A 16,724-nucleotide genomic window follows, 5' to 3' on the forward strand; every position below is an offset into this window, starting at 1 on the left:
TTTTGTTTTGTTAGTGTTGCCTGAAACAACTCTTTATAGTGGTGTGTGGTTGGTTGGTGGTTTTGTGTTGTGTTTGTTGTTTGTTGTTTTTTTTTTTTTTAATTCCCCAGATTATTTTCTAGGAAATGGAAATGGTAAAATGTTCATTATGAAATTTTCTGTTCATATCTGACATTGGTGTGTATCTAAAAGTTTAGTGGGCTGTTTGTTCTTTTTTCAGAGAACTGAAGAGGTTATTTGTTAATTTTGTTGAGTGACAGACACATGAGAGGCTTCTTTCAGGCAATGGCGATCCACAGTTAAACTGAACTATTGGGGAAGGGCCAGTCTGGCAGTCTTGCTTGTGCTGTTTCTCGTTCTCGCAAATTCATTGGGAATAGTTTACTGTTACTTTGTAAATAATAAAATGATTTCTGAAATTCCTTGGTGGGATCTGGAAATGAAGAGGAGAATATGAGGTCAGGTTTATCCTAGTATGTTTCTGCATTGATTTCCCCCTGGTATATGACCTAAGGAAGCTTCTGGTATTTCAAGGAAAAATTCAAAAAGGCTCTTCTTTTGTTTGGGTGTTGTTGTTGTGGTTTGTGTTGTTGTTGTTGTTTTTTTTTTTTTTTTTTTTTTGTCAAAGGAACTTTATGCTGTCTTGAGGAGACTTTCACTAGCTAAGAAAATTAGGTTAGAGATGCAGATTTCCTTCTGGACAAGGAACTGGTCTCACTACTTATTTTTGGGGTTTGTTTTTTATCTGTAAGCATGTGAAGTACTGTGTATCTGAAAGTAGCTTTGAATAAAGGTGTTCCTAAATCACTGTAGGAAATGGGGAATCTGAGCCGTATCTAAAGGGTATATTTATGTTTGTGTACTTCGCATTTTGTATATAATATAGCAAACACATATTCATTTTGATAGAAACTCAATAAAATTGAGTGTTGAGAACATCTGAAAGAGCCATACTATTGTGCTGTCTGTACTGTGTCCTTTGAGCTAGTAGTTTTTAATTTCTCACTGAAAACCAGATATACCAGCCTTCTAAGTACTCCTGAGAGCTCATTCATTCAGAATGGGCAGGTATATATGCACAGTCTGACTTGGTGATCCCAGGTAGTGTATTATGACCAGCAGCTGTTAAGTTTGACTTCCATCAAAGGTGGTACTCCCTGCAGAAATGCTGTAGACTTTTTTTTACCTTCTTTACATTGCCACTAATGTGTTTGTGTACTTTGGAATTGGACAATGCAGTGGCTAATGCTTCTTTTTATTTATAGCTTTAAATACTATGTTTTTCTTGACGTTCAACCAAAGGTGCTGCTTATGAGCTAAGAACAGAAACCTGCAGGTTGAGTACAAGTGCATACAAAGTAGGGAAAGAAAAATAACAATGGGATGTTAAATCCAGACTTACTTTATTCTGCTGGATGGGATGTGTTGTTTTATAAGTCATTCCTTTGGAGGGAGAGCAAACTGTGGAGGGAAATCACATGAAAGCAAGCAGCAGCCTTGGGAAGGAGCTGTCCTGGTGATTTGAGGACCGAAGGCTAAATAGGGTCTGCCTGTCCTGTCTGTGACGGAATGAATTAGCATGTGATATTCTTTGTCATTCAGGAGATGGGAACATATTGAGCTTCTTACACAAATGTTGATATGAGACTAGTAGATACATGGCCAGCTGTGCTTCATTAAGCAGGAGATAAATGGTTTGAGGAAGGGAGAGTTAAGACCTTGTTTTGTAAACTTTGTTTTATAGTTTAAGCACCTACCTTTGTACTGTTGTGTAGTGATTTGGTTACTACAGCGTTCTCATATATCTACAAAGAGGCAATGGTGTGTTAAGATTTTATTGTCCCCAGGGTTTGAGATCTCAGTAAGAGTCATGTCTTCCTTTCCATTCTTTTTTTTTTCCCTGTTTCTGTATGACAGATGAGTTTCTTGCTAAGATAGGTTCTTTCTCCTCTCTAGATCCACCTGGCTCAAAAGTGCATACAGTACTTTTAGAAGATTGATCAACTTAATCCATGAGCTGATGACATGACCCTTTAACTAATAGGCGTAACCCATTTAATTAATAAACAATTATAATAACAATATTTGAAGCCTTAATTCAAGCAGACTCTTCAGCTGAGTGTAGGAGCTAATGGCAGGGCATATATATAAGGACAATGGTGATGTGTGACTGTGTGGTAGTCCAGTTGTTCCCTTCAAATAATATTTGTTTTTTAATTTGAACCAGTCAGTATGTGCTATCAAACAAGTGCAGCCTGTATGGTAGGCAGCCTGGAAGGTTAGCCTATCCTTTAGAGTCGTGGTTCAGCTGAGTAAAAATGGGAGCTATTGAATATTGCCTGTTTTTATTAATTTCCAGTCACATGGTGCTATGTGTTGAATTACTGCTGAGCTCATCCTGGTTTTGAGCTGTGCAGACTTCTGCTGTATGTCGTGGGCAGTTTTCCTTCTCTTCTAGCTAATGTAGATACTTCTGATGAGCTGGCTGCTGCTTTGACTGTGAAGGCTCATGTTTGTCATGACAGACCTGCTAGCTGCTACCTCTGCATGTCCTGTGTAGAGTAAGCTCTTCTTTCTCCCTAGCATACACCAGTGCACCTATTTGCAGAGTTTTACTACTGCGTTTAAGCTTTGTATGGATCATTGTTCAGCAGTTCTGCTGCTCTTACTGCAGCAATCAGTGATAAGCCAATGTGTGGTGAATGGTTAAAAGGACAGGCACAGTAGAACCTCAGTTTTAAATATGAAAAATCTCTGTGTGATCTTTGTTTTTTTTAATGTCTTTGCTCTTGTAAATGAGAAGTTTCTTAAGAGTTTTCCTGGCAGTGTTCTCCATTTGAGTGTTATCTTTGTATGCTGTAAAGTGTTCATACTATTATAGTATATTACTAATACTTTGTATTTGAAGTCTTTGTGAAAGAAGAGGTTATAACTGGGTATTTTTACATTGGAAACTCTTCAAGACAGGAATCCTTCCTGCTTGTATGAGATCACAGGCATGTGTCTGTCCAGACTGGGCCCCTTGGCAGAGTGACAGATTTGGTATTTAATTGCAGATTCCCATTGATTCTTAAATAGTAACACTTGCCTTGAGGTTTGCTTTCCATCTTGAACTTTGGGGTTTGAGAAAAGCAGATCACTTCCCACTGTAATATGGAGCTGCTTGCGCTGCTGTGTTTTAGACGTAGAGTTTCCCCTGCTTCTGAATGTCTTGATTTTCTTCTCATTTGTGTTCAGTTATCAAAATCATAGGGTGGTATTTTTTTTTACCTTATAAAGACTAAGGAGTTAAAAATATTTGGGAAGGAGCATAGAAGGAAGAAGGGCTATTTCAGAAGCCTATTCCAATTCTCTTACAAGTGGGGTTATTCTCTACCCATTGTGAAATGCTGGTAGATGTCTGAAGTCTAATGTTCCTCCTGATAATTGTTTGCAACTGTTGATAAAAGTTGTTCTAATGTGTTTGTTTTTTCTTCCTATACTAACACTAACCTATAATGGAGACTGTGCAAAGAATCTAGTATAACCTAATTTTTACAATGCATAGCAAATGCACTTCTCTTGAGCTATTTTTTCCTAATACAGCAGACTATTTCTTCATGGAAACATAATATGCTTTGTAATATAATGTAAAAGAGTATGCATGCAAATTCCATTGCTATAAAACATATACTAGTAGAAATAAAACTGAAGAGGAGGATACTTTATTGTAAAAATCACTTTAGCATTCCACAAATGTGCTCTTTCTTAAGTTTGCTCTAGTACTGAGTATGTGCTCTTCATTGAGATTAATGTATGCATAGAGGAGAGAATTTAGGGTGGAAACCAGTTTCTTGTGGGTTGTCTGGAGTGTTTGGTGACTTGCACGTAAAATTTCTGATCTTCCCAACCCTTCCCACCTCCCCCTCCTGCCTCACTGAGTTAGGCCTATGAAATACCACCCGAGTTTCTTCTGTCCAAATTTCTGATCTATGTATGGAACTGGGGACTTAAAATGCAGTAATATTTTCTTGCTGATAGTGGTGTTCTGAAGTTTGTTCTGTTTCTTGATGTCACTGCATTGGTTCTTCTTTGGACTAATTTACGAGTTACTTCATCTGTTGCACACAGTTATTTTCACAGTGTCTTCCTATAGAAAAAGTGCCCTTCCATGCTTGCTTCATACACACAGGCAGGTTGCACATTCTTCCTTTTGAAACAAACTGTCTGTACTGTAGGTCTCTGGGTTTTCTGTGGGTGAGTTTGTTGTAGGTTTTGTTTTTGTTTTTCCTGAGTCTTGTTATGTTTGCTGGTGATATTTGGGAAACAGGAGACCTGAAAGAAAGCAAACAAGGCTCTTTGTTAATATTTGCAAGTGTTAGTCTGAGGTATCAACTCTATTTGAAATTAGTGCTTCAGTAGGGTAGATTCTAGCTGACAGCAGTATTCATGGAGTGAATGTGGCAATAAAGTAGTGAAAAGTTCCTCTAAAGTCAGCTCTGATGTCTCAGCAACTGTTTCAGTTCTGAATTTTTTTTTTTTAAGTTTTTTTTTGCTTAGAAAAGGTGACATTCTTAAGAACTGGCTTACAGCCAACTATTGTTTCAGTTTGGCAGTGCTGGGATAGCTACAGGCACTACACAGGTTAAAATATTTTACTTTAATCTTTTAAGCACAAAATTGTGATTTGTAGGTTTTCAATCATTAATACCAGTACTAGAATGAAACTACTATTTTTTCTATAGTGAAACTGAATAATATGGTGAGAAGTTCTCTCAAAACACTAGTCTCTATTCTTAAATATGGACCAAATTGACATGACTGTCAAGAGCATCTTTAAACATTCAGGTCTCTTCTAAACAGTATTTAAATAGGCAGGAGTAGATTTGAGTGTTTCTAGAAGAGGTGATACAGCTAAAATATGGAGAGTTTTTTTTTTAAGAAGCAGTGAAGACCTCTAAAGAGAAATTCTGGTATTTCCCACCCTTTTACCTAAAATAATGAAGACTGCTATTTTCAGGGCTGATAGAAAATGTAACTGAACTGAAATGTCTATCACAAATATGATAGTTTTAGTTCTTTTAGAGGAGGGTTTTGTGTTTTTTTTTGTTTGTGTTTTTGTTGTTGTTGTTTTTTATTAAGTGATTATGAAATAGTTTGGTTATATCATTTACTTGTATATCACCTATTCGCAAACAGAATGAATTCAAGTGATATTGGGGAAAAACTATCAATAAAAGCTCCCTAAACTGTGGCAATTAAAAAAAAAAAAAAAAACTGACTGGAAAGATTCAGCTGGTTTTGGAATTCTTGTGGCAGATTGTGCTGCTGTTCAAAATTGGCATGGCCCAGGACTATTCAAACTGTAATGGTGTACTGATTTAGAAATAGAAAAACTTTTTCCAAAGCACACAAAGATCTGTAGTGAAGGGCTTACACAGCTTGATGTATGACTTGTGGTCTTAATATCAAAGCACAGAGATTTAGCCTACTGATTGAAAGTGGTTTCTTCCTGAGTTAGTGCAATCTGGAGGTGGAGGCCATGCAAAACTGTTCATTGGTTTTGAGCATTGAGTAATTACAGTGAGGAAAATAAAGGCAGGATTATTTTATTGAAGCTGTTTGAAAGGTGGAGTTCTGGAAGAACTTATTTCCTGTAGTAACTTGTTTGGGGAGCTTTAAGAGACAATGTTTTAAAATTGTCCTTGACATGTATGCAGGATGTCACTGAGTGGAATTAGTACTTGATCTCAAACTTATTGATAAAAGTTACATATGTTAGTTGATGTTGAAAGTACTTGGATTGTAAAATTATTGAGAACTTGTTTCCAAGGTCATGTAGAAAAAGGCTGAGCTAAGGCCCATTGTGGATAGAAGTCCTTCCAGTATTGTTGCTTCCTCTGTTAGCAATAGATTATCCAGCTAATGGTGTGTTCTGTGGGAGTTGTTTTTTTGTGTGTGTTTGGTGTGGTGTGTCGGGTTTTTTTAAGAAAAAAAAATTAATGGAAAGCATTAGGTTGTCCACTTACTGAACACACCTTTACAGGACAAATTTTGGAAAAAATACTGCTGCTGTTTTGGGATTAGTCTGCTTGTGACGTGGTGGGCGGGGAGGAGAAAAGTACTTTGCTGTTTGCAGGGAGGGACATTCTTTCTGCTGCAGAAGTCACTAGCTTGGAAGCGTGTGGTGCAGCATGCAGTCTCTGAATCCTTGTGTGGATGGTATTTGGCACTTTTGGTATCATCACATTGAGAAATTAAAAGCTTACAGGGTAATTGAGATCATTCTTGTTTCTGCAGCTATGGCTCCTTAAGGTTCTATTGAAAGTTACTTTTTTGGTTGTAAAATCAGATGTTCTGTACGTTCAGAAACAAATTATGGCATTACAATAATTCTGTAAAAAATGTTAGTTTAATATGCAGTAATAGTCAAGAAGGAAACACGGTAGGATTTTCTATTTTTTAGGAAGGGAATTGAGAACAAATTGTATTTCAGAGGATATATTTGAGAATGTCAGTATGGCACTTATAATTCCTCGTGTTCCTTTATGTGTCCAACTCTGATCCCTAGCCTCAGAAAGGACATAGCAGAGCTGCAAAAAGGTTCGAAGAGTATAAAATGATCAAAAGCACAGTATTGCTTTCATAGCAAGGAGGAATAGGACTCTTAAGTGCGGAGGAGTGAGGACCGAGGAAAAGACTGAGGAATGAAGTAAAGGCTGGAGTATTATGGAGAGAGTGAGTAGGGTCTGATTACTCACTGTCTCCTCTAATACAAGGAGGAGTTTCTCAAGTTAACAAGTGGCAAGCTCAGAGTAAGCAGAGAAACTGGTTTTTCACACATGCGCGTTTAAGTTGTGGAAGTCTTTGTGACCATAAGTTGCTGAAGCTAAAAGCTTGCTTGGGGTTAATGTGAGGCTAGACAAATTGGTAGGGGAAAAATACGTTGGAGATGATCATTTAGGAGGAGAAGTAGCCAAAGTAGCCAGCCACTTATGTCACGGGAAGCTTCTGGGAGAATATTCTGTTGAAGTAGCTGCATATACTTCACATTTTTCTGCTCTGACACTCATTTTTGCCACTGTTCTCTTGATTTCTTCCCTCCAGTTAGGGACAGGTGTCTCTGAAAAGAGTAGAACTTACTACTGCTGGAGGTAGGATTCTGGGCTAGTTGAATCCCTGGCTTGTCTCAGTGTGACTGCTGCTTCGTACTACAATTTTGATGTTATCTGTTGAAGTGCACTGAATACTGAAATTGCAGGAATGATAACACTGTTCAGGACAAGGCATGATGGCATCTAGGAGATAGCTGTAGTGGAAGGATTAGCTACTTTTTGGCATCCTAATTCAGTGACCAGAAGGTACCAGAATCCTTGATTTTTGTACCATGTTAGTGATGGAGTTAGCTTATGCCCTAAGCAAAGGTATTTTTATTTGTTCATGTCTTCTTACCAGATATGACAGCCTTGAAGATAGGTCAGTCTTTGTAACTTGTCCCATTAAGGCTCTATAAAAGCTGACTTGTGCGTTCATGAACATCTGCAATTAGGCTGCAACTTCATGTCTGTTAAAGCATGTTTTGGAAAAGAGGAGCTCCTGTGCTCCCTGTTTGTCTTACTGAAGAAAATGTGACCCTTGTAAATATTGTGTCTGTCTGCAATTTTTACCAATGTATTAGGGAGGAAAATGGAGGCTGAAGTGGTGAGTGGTTTTATTGTTGCTTTAAAGATGAAAGCTTCTGTATTTTAGTGTAAATTAACCTTGTATATTGACACTGACTGCACTTGTTTTCCTAAAATTGAGCGTATCTGTGATGACGTGGTATGCGCATTTGTGTTGACAGCTTTGGCTGGAATGCTTTGGAGCTGTGCGGTGACCCTTAGCTTTGTGTTGGTAACTTTTTGTTATTTGAGACTGACCAGTTCTGCCATTGTGAGGAATTCTAGTAGTCTGTAAGTCATCGTTTACAGCTTGTCCTAACAGTAATATGTGTAAATTAGTTATTTCTAAGGGTCATTAGTAGTTGTTTCAATTAATCAGAACACTATTTGTATGTTGCTTTGATTTCTTTTGCAGGTTTTTTGGTGATCTTATTGTCCTTGATTAACTAGCATTTAAATAAGGTCACTTCTTAAAAAAATAAATCTTAAGAATAACATATGTCTTCCTGTTCTGAAGTCAAATTTCATGTGTGAAGATGATGTCCCTTAGTGTGGTTACTTTTTGTTTCCTTCCATGTCTGGCCAAAGAGTACTCCTAGACCTTGCCAGGAATAAAGCTCTTCTCACAAGGTACCAAACTTTCAAGCAGAGTGTTTAGCTATTACAGTGTTTTGGGAGAGCTGGTATGTTTCCCTTTGTCAAATTTTTAAGGCTTTTCTTCTGTGAAAATGCTCTTGCTCTTTTATCCTGCAACTAGTATTGCCATGTGGCCAGGTAAAGCCACCATGCTGCTGTCTGGGGAGTTCTGCTGGGTAACGAGATTGCCATGTTCTGGTAGTTTGTTGTATCCCTCATTTTTTGAGGGCAGTGGAAGTGGTTGGCTAACTTGGAGAGACGGACCCCTAGGACAACAGTCAGGAGATTCCCGTTTTAGAAAATTATCCAGTAATTTTTAGCTTTGTAGTGTAAGTAGATGAGAATTTTTCTTTGAAGCTCATAAAAATGTGAGCTTGATGGGTAGACAGCTTTCAAGGCTGGTGATTGTTGCTGTCTTGAACCATTTTTGAGGAGGAGACTTGAAAGTATGATATTGTCACATAGGAAACTCTTCTATTAGTAATTATTAAATTAATGCTTAGTTTGGTAGAAGAACTTGTTAGTCTCAAAACTATACTGATACATTTTAAGAAGTGTCAGGAAACTTTTGAACTAATAATGTTGATGTAGTATATTGAAATACTTTAGACATGTTGGCATAGAAGAGAACTTTACATCTGTGGCTGGAGCAAGTAGGAGGATTTGGTAAGAGCTTAGATCCTGGACAAAAGAAAGAAGGGTGGATTCAAAACAGGAATTACTGAAGTAGTTAAGGAGTGGCCTTATTAACTCGAGTTAATGGAGGTTATGTAGTAAGTAGATGCAGATTGATTAAGAGTTGTTAATTGCATACGCAGGTGATAAATTGCTGTAGTTGCATTTAGCTTAGTTGCCTCTTAAGATGTTAGGCATCCTGAACTATATTAACATCCTACATAAAAAGTATCTCACTTATTGGTTAACTTGCCATAAAATCACTGACTTCAGAGGGATTTCATGGAAATCCTATAATGGTAGTTAATGAATTACAAGGATTAAGTTTTTATGATAGATAATTTTGGAGAGAGACTCCCTCTTTTCTGTTGTTTGTTGCTGTAACTACTACAAATTTGAGCCATGGTATAAAAAAGATATAAAGCTGCTAGAGAGTGCCAGAAGAGGGCTGCAAAGTTGGTGGAGGGTTTGGAGAGGAAGCCGTATGAGGAGCAGCTAAAGTCACTTGGTTTATTCAGCTTGGAAAAGAGGAGACTGAGAAGAGACCGCATCATGGTCTACAGCTTCCTCACAAGGGGAGGAGGAACAGCAAGAAGGCGCTGAACACTGATGACACTAGTGACTGATGACAGAACCCGAGGGAGTGGCAGGAAGATGTGCCGGGGGAGGTTTAGGTTGGACATGAGGAAAAGGTTCTTCACCCAGAGGGTGGTGGAGCACTGGAACAGGCTCCCCGGGGAGGTGTCAGAGCCCCAAGCCTGAGAGTGTTCAAAAAGAGACTGGACAATGCCCTCAGACACATGGTGTGAACTGTGGGGTTGTCATATGCAGGGACAGGAGTTGGACATGATGATCTTTGTGGGTCTCTTCCAACTTGGGACATTCTATGATTCTGTGATAAGGAGAGGCAAACATCTGTATTGCTTTGTAAATTCAGTGTTTTAATTTATCCAAATACGAAGTGGCTCACCTGTGAGATTGACTTTACACTGGGATTGTGATGCGCGGCAAGTCTGAGTGTAATAACCCTGTTGCTTTCACTCAATTGCTGTACTGTCCTAGTGTATGTAGAATTGCAGCGGACAGTTTTCAGTTTGCATCTTCGTGGGCATGAAGTATTGCATTTGTACGTATTCATGGCTTTCATTAGCACTAAAATGTATGTTTGTTAAGTATACTGAAATCTATACACTTGTGTCTCATGCCCCCCCTTTCCCTGCCCCCTCCCATCTAAAACCACATAATCAAGATTTCATGTATGCTCAATAAGACTGACCTTGGGAAGATCCCCCTAATTACATAATTATCCTGCCTGGATAACTAATGATCAAACTGAAGGTCGGCAGTCATCTAGAGCCTTGGCAGTGTTTCTCTAATCCTATTTTAGGCTATTCAGATTAAAAGTTTAGTGTACTGGGAATGTTCTGCTAAGTTAATAAATGAAATACAGAAAAGCTTTTTAAAGTTGATAATCTAGTAGGCAGTGTCCGAGAATGTGCACCTGTAGAATGAAATAATAAAGTGGCATAGGGTTTGGTTTACAAGGGTGCTTGAACATCATCTGCTTCTATCAGTTTTAATTACTCTGATACCTGAATGAAGTATTCAGGTGTCTGTGAAAACCACTCCCTGTGTTTCGGTGGTTTTGGTTTTTGTGTGTGTGGTAGGATTTTTTAAAAATTTTTATTAATTTGCAGTGTCAGAAGAAGCTGGCACATGGACATGGTTTCAGAGTCAAGCTTTCTTCACTCAGAGCATTTTCATTGCCATATCTGGCTGCTGCCAGCAGTGCTGTGGAAGTTTGTGCGGCTAATAAAAATTATATTGTTTTACAAATAATTCTTTTCTTGTTTTATGTATATATATCTATATATATCTATATATTTTTCCAGTTACTTATCCAAATGCTATTACACTTGGCAAAGGTTAGGGAACCCTTGGTTTATAAGCTGGTCCTTAGTTTCTTTTGTATCCTTCATTTGTCCTAAATGAGAAATCTGGGCCATGAATGTGATCTCTTGTGTCCACCTTTATTTCTCTTTTTTTTTTTTCCCATTTATGACTAAATTAGCTGTTCAGCTTAATAATCATGGTTATGGTTCATGAGTCAAGGTAAGTGTAAAACAGTTGACTGTTGGGGAGGCATGTTGTGTGAATATCTTTACCCATGGGAGTGCCTTAAAAGAAAGTCAAATTGGTCAGCACTATCAGAGGCTGTTGCTGAGTTACCTTCAGATGCAAGCAGAAATGCTGTGTAAATGGCTGTAATATCTGGGGTGGTGCGCTGGGTGTAATTATATCATGTAAATGAATATACATATTTTGGTCACTGTTTAAGATGGTACTTGTCTTTTACTGTACCTTGGTATAGAAAGTTGAACTGCAGGATTTCAAAATGCACAAAATTCTTTGCAGACTGAGATTTATTCCACATTCTCTATGCACAGACACCAGACCTAGAAGTAGTGGAAAGTGCTCTTTTTTGTTTGGAAGAACTCTACTTTTGGTAGAACTGTATATGGAACAGTGTACCTCTTCAAGTGGGTACCTGCTCTTGGGGTGCTTTCAGCATCAGTGTGATAACTTTAACAACCTAGACCTTCAATTTTGTGTCAGGTTTCCTGGGATACTTTTTAAAAATTATTTTTGTGTTTGTGCTTCGTGAACTATGGTCAGTAGCACCTACATTTTCTGTTTGAATAGCAGGTAGAACTGCTGATTTCTGTATAAACTCAAACTGTGTTTGTAGCTTAGAAAGGCAAGGCAATATACTGTAATGGCAATTGCATCATGCCTTGGTAACTTTTTACTTACCGGCTGGTCAGTCTGAAAGTGGAAGCATAGCACAAATTGTCTGATTTCAGCTTCTTTTTATTGAAGAACATGTTTTCGTAACAAAGAGGAATATAACAGATAAACTTATGCTTTCAGGAGATGCGGAAAGTCTTTTACCAGTCCTTCTTTTCTAAATAATTTAATCATGCTGTACTTTTCACCTGGACTTTCAGTGTGTCATCTCTCTTGTCAAAACAGAAAATGCTGATGAGTTATACAACTTTGTGGTATGGATTATTGCTAAGTAAGAAAGCAGTTCTACTTTTTTTCTTTTTTTTTAAAACTAGATAGTAAAACCTTTATTTCAACGCAACCAAGTCATTAAAGCAGGAGTGGCAAATGGCAAACATGGTTTTGTGAAATTTGCAAGTATACAGGATTCTGATTTAATGTAAATGCTAGTATAATGTAGTATCAAATGTGGAATTAAGTCAAAGGTTGATAGTTATCTAATTGCTATTTGTCATATTACAGACTCATTTGTTTTTATCTAAAGATTACAGTCTTGTCATAAAGCTACAATGTTGGTATACCTTTGTAATATTTTCAGACTCTATGGGAATTAATTTTTTTTCTATTTTTTTTGACAGTCAAGAATCCCTTCAGTGAAGAACTACCAAAAATAAAAGTAAGTAAAACCACTTAAAATAGAGAGGATTTTTTTTATTTAGTCTGTCAAATGATTATATAAAAACAATATAAATGTGTTCAGAAGGATGCAGTTTCAGAATGTTGTGCATGAGACGAATGCTCTTCTTGCGACTTTAATGTTTTAATTTCTTTTCCATCTCAGGCAATATAACTAGGATTACATGATTTGGTTGTGGCGTGCTGGTTGCATGAAAAAAGTTACCTAATTTGTGTTTTAGAGCTATGGGAAAAACAGTGGTAGTGTAAGTTTGGAGGCTAGATTTGTCAGTTTCTCTCTTTAATTTTTACCATTTGGCTTCTTAACCTTGAAAGGGCAGCTGATAAGAGATGATTCACTTGAAACTCCAGGGTCTTAGTGCCATAGAAAAGCAACTGTTAACCTTCTTGAGGAAATGAATGTAAAAGTTTGTCTTTTTAATTTTTACTCTGTTCTGTAACTTGCCTCTGTATTCACTCTTTCAACTGGAATATTGGGATAACCATTTTTGAGATATTACCTTTGAAGGTATCTATTATTCTTAGTTCTGCAACATGTGTTTTGGTGGTTCTCTTCTGGCCTTCAGTCTTTTTGCTTGGACTGTAAACATAGTGTTCTGCTTTTGCTAGGCATATATAAGCAAGTATTGCAAGATAATTATGTGAGATTTTTTTTTTTTTTTTGGTCTAGGATTGAGCCCTCCAAAAGTGAATGATTGTGTATGTTAAGTAGGTAGAATTGGCTAGTTACTTGGGAAGAAAATGTTTCTGAATCTTTTGAACAAATAAAATTTTGTGAGGTAAATTATGAGGATTCTTTCAGAATGACTTTAGTGCAGAGAGAATGTGTCTTGTGCACTTGACAGCTTGAGAACCATTTTAATGTTACTTTCTTCTATGTTTCTTGTGTATTGTTCCATAGTAATCCTGCTCCATGATTGATTGCTTATTGGCTACGAAGGTTATACTGTTCAGTTCCTTCCTTTACGTGGTCTGACCGTTAATTTAAGAAAATAGAGCTTGGTCGCAAACATGTTTCACGTGTCTGTCTCAGTGTAGCTATTAATGAAGTCATGGGTGTACTTACAGGCAAATAAATGGAACTTGGAGTACTGCTGTTTGTGTGCAGTAGAGGACCGATTTTCCTCTTCTGCCATGCCCAGTATTTTCCAGCTAGGAAATGAGTTCATAAAATTGGTTACTTTCCTAGAGAGTACCAACTATAGCAATTCAATCTCGGTTAGGGTTTTATAGGACCAGAATAGGGAGAGGTGATGCTGGTAATTGTTGAGACTGTCTCTGGGAATAAATTTGTCAAATGTTTGATCAATGAAAGAAGTATTCTACTTTTTGGTAGCAGTTTTCTTACAGAAAGAAAAATGTAGCATTCAAATTTTAAAATTCTGTCAGATAGTGCTGGTATATCAGGGAATTAAAGTATATTTAGTTTTTTTCAGTGTGAGTGTAATCAGCAGATGCACAAACTGGAAAATTACTTTCCTTGCATATTTTCTGAATATGCTTTAGTCTTACCTCAGCCGTTTGACTCTGCCCCAGGAGTCAGAGCCAACTTCAAAAAAACACCTAAACATGTTTTAGAATGGCCTTTTGTACTAGGTGTATATAATTTCAGGTTCCTCCTCTTCATATTTTAAATAATTCATTATAATATAAAATGTTTCTGAATTTGTTCAATATCTTGATAGTTTAACTCCCCTATAAGTAACAGTTACATGGCATTTCATATTCATGCTTGTTTAGGGAATTAGGGCTTTTTATACTAGTGGCATATGCAGGAACTATCAGCAAGATTGTTGTCCACAGCTTTCTGTTTTATTTTGTTTTTTAATTAGTTTACTGTAGTTTGAAGATAGACAGCAAAAAATCTTATTTTTCTGTCAATTTTATGTGGGAATATGACCAGATGGTTCTTTAGTGTGGCTTGTATGGAGTGTCACTGCACATTTATTAAGAATAAAAGCATTTTATTTTTTACATAGTGAATATGTAAAAAACCCACCCACCAAACTTCTTTTGGGCCATTGTACTGTTCTCTTAGCAACATTAAAATGACCTTTTGAGCTGTTAGTTTTAACTGGCAGATCCATCAGAGTCCAGGCTGCAATCTAGTTTATTTTCAATCAAGATCTGAAAAATCAATATTGTGAATACTTTGTTTCAAAATCTATTGCTTGCATCCTTGTTGGTGTGTGAAACACTACAGCTTTCCACCTGTATGTGTGAAAACCTTTTATTTTTGTTTTCATAGTATATAAAGATCTTTTTGTTAAATGGAAGAAAATAAATCTCTACTAATGTTTGTTTTAACATTAATGTGTTTTTCTAATTTTAGGAAGATGAAATAAGTCTCATGATGAACAGCCTATATGCACTTCATGATAAATTGGCACAAGTAGCAGGTAACACTTGAAAAATATTGTGACTAAGAGTGTTATGGCAACAGCTACAAAGAAGTCTATGCTCAGATAGCGATTTGCAGCAACTGATATATGCCAAGGCCCTGACAGCCGTTTAGAGTTCTGTTTTGGGAAACCAGAAATCCCATTTCTAGTTCACTTACACTGCCTTTTTCACCAGTGTAGTACCTTTTGTTGCAATATTTTTTGTTAAACAGGATAGGCTGTTGAATATTTTGATCCTGTATGTTTTTTTATGTAATGTCTTAATTCTTTATTAGTATGATTTCATTAAATTTTTTAAATATGCCATATATGGAGAAAAATATATATATATTTCTTTTAAAGGTAGTTATTTCACTGTAGTGGAAATATGTCTGAAAAACAATATTTTACAACAATTAGAAAATACTTACAAAGAACAATAGCGGTTGAACAAGATTGCCTTGTTGGACAAAATAGTTCAACCTATCCATACTAATTATATAGTAATGAAAAGTGCTGTGTATAGTAACATGTCAGAGATTATGTTTAGTATTAGTATGAGTTATTGAATATTCAAAGTAAAAAAATACAGTTCTTTTGCCTGAAGTCATAATTAACACAGCTTTAAACTGCATAGATATTTACACATCATAATCAGGAAATGGTAAAGTTAAGACTGTGTTTATAAATGTGTCATCTCATGAGTGTGAGTTAGAGCAGAACCTATTTCATGGCTATTAAGCCATTTATTTATCATCCCTGCTAATTGAGTCTATAATGCGTTTAGGAGGCAGTGCCTCAGTTTTTGTTTAAGCTTTACTGTTCTTTGTGCCAACTGTTTGTTTTGCAACAGCAAGTTTCATCAAGAAGGCTTTTCCACACTTCTCAAACATTAAAAAAAATGTGGAAACCACTCTGTGTAAGATAGGAGGCTGACAATTTAATGTCAGGTCTCTATAGGAAATGTGAGAAATTTGATCAGCTTTGTAATACCTTCAAATTTCAAGAGTCATCTTCCTGCAGAAGCTTTTTGTTTCCAGAGAATTTACACTATCCACTGTGAATGAAATAGCTGTTTGGACAAAACCCACAGATTTCTTCTTGTTTACATTAATCTTTAACCCAAAAAATAGTGAAAGAATTATGTTTAACCTGAGTGCATGCAAAGTAATAGTTGGCTTTAGTTGCTTTCTCATTGTGAATGCCTTGCAGTGTAGATCTTTCACAGGTCAGTTACATCTTGCTACATTTTTATCTGTTTCAAAACTATTTCATACTTAATAGATAATTCTGTACTATAGATCATTGGAAGCAAAAGATTGTTGTTGTTGTTGTTTTTTCCATGTGGGATAGGCAAACTGCGGTGTGTGGGAATGTCTTGCAAGACCCATAGCTGTGTATAGTAGAGCACTGGCTTTTGTGAAGTGGAAGTAATGGGTTTCTGCTACTTCTCTCCCTCTTTTTGAAAATAAAATATAAGTTTGCTCTTCTCTCAGTGTGTCATTTGGTCCATTGTGGCCGTACGGTAAACAATGTACTTGCCTGGATAAAAAGGTTTGGCTGTGAAAGAAAGGGGATTTTCTTTGTTAGCTGAGGCTTACTTCTGTGCATGTACACTTACAAGAATGTTTATCTGTCTGCCTTATGAGAGAAATTTGTGTGCTTCAAGATGACTGCTTTCTTCTCCAGGTGCATTAATCTCTATTAGTCTGTTCCTGGCAAGGAAAATCTTCAGTACTTACTTTCAAAAAATACAGCTATACTTTCTGGTTAGGTGATCCCCAAACTGAAGCTGAGTTCTGAAATTACCTGGTTGCTCAGCAGAATAGCTTTTGTGCAGTCTGAAGAATGACCTAATTCCTCTGTACTTAAAAATTATCCTTGATGCCTGGTTTCTTAAGGTATGAGA

General features: G+C 36.8%; 1 protein-coding gene across 2 annotated transcripts in view; it reads left to right on the forward strand.

Moving 5' to 3' along the window:
* The window catches only part of LEMD3 (LEM domain containing 3), a 48,963-nt gene that overhangs the window by 10,004 nt on the left and 22,235 nt on the right, over positions 1-16,724 (forward strand). For both annotated transcript variants that reach the window (XR_014185782.1, XM_082069741.1), the window contains exons 2-3: positions 12,377-12,414; positions 14,767-14,833. Coding sequence is in view for 1 of the 2 variants with exons in the window: in XM_082069741.1 (XP_081925867.1) it covers positions 12,377-12,414; positions 14,767-14,833 (105 nt within the window). In the remaining variant the exon portion in view is untranslated. The remainder of the gene's footprint in view (positions 1-12,376; positions 12,415-14,766; positions 14,834-16,724) is intronic.

Source organism: Streptopelia decaocto (genome assembly GCF_964273445.1).
Source record: "Streptopelia decaocto genome assembly, chromosome: 1".
In the NCBI taxonomy this organism is placed as follows: Eukaryota; Metazoa; Chordata; class Aves; order Columbiformes; family Columbidae; genus Streptopelia; species Streptopelia decaocto.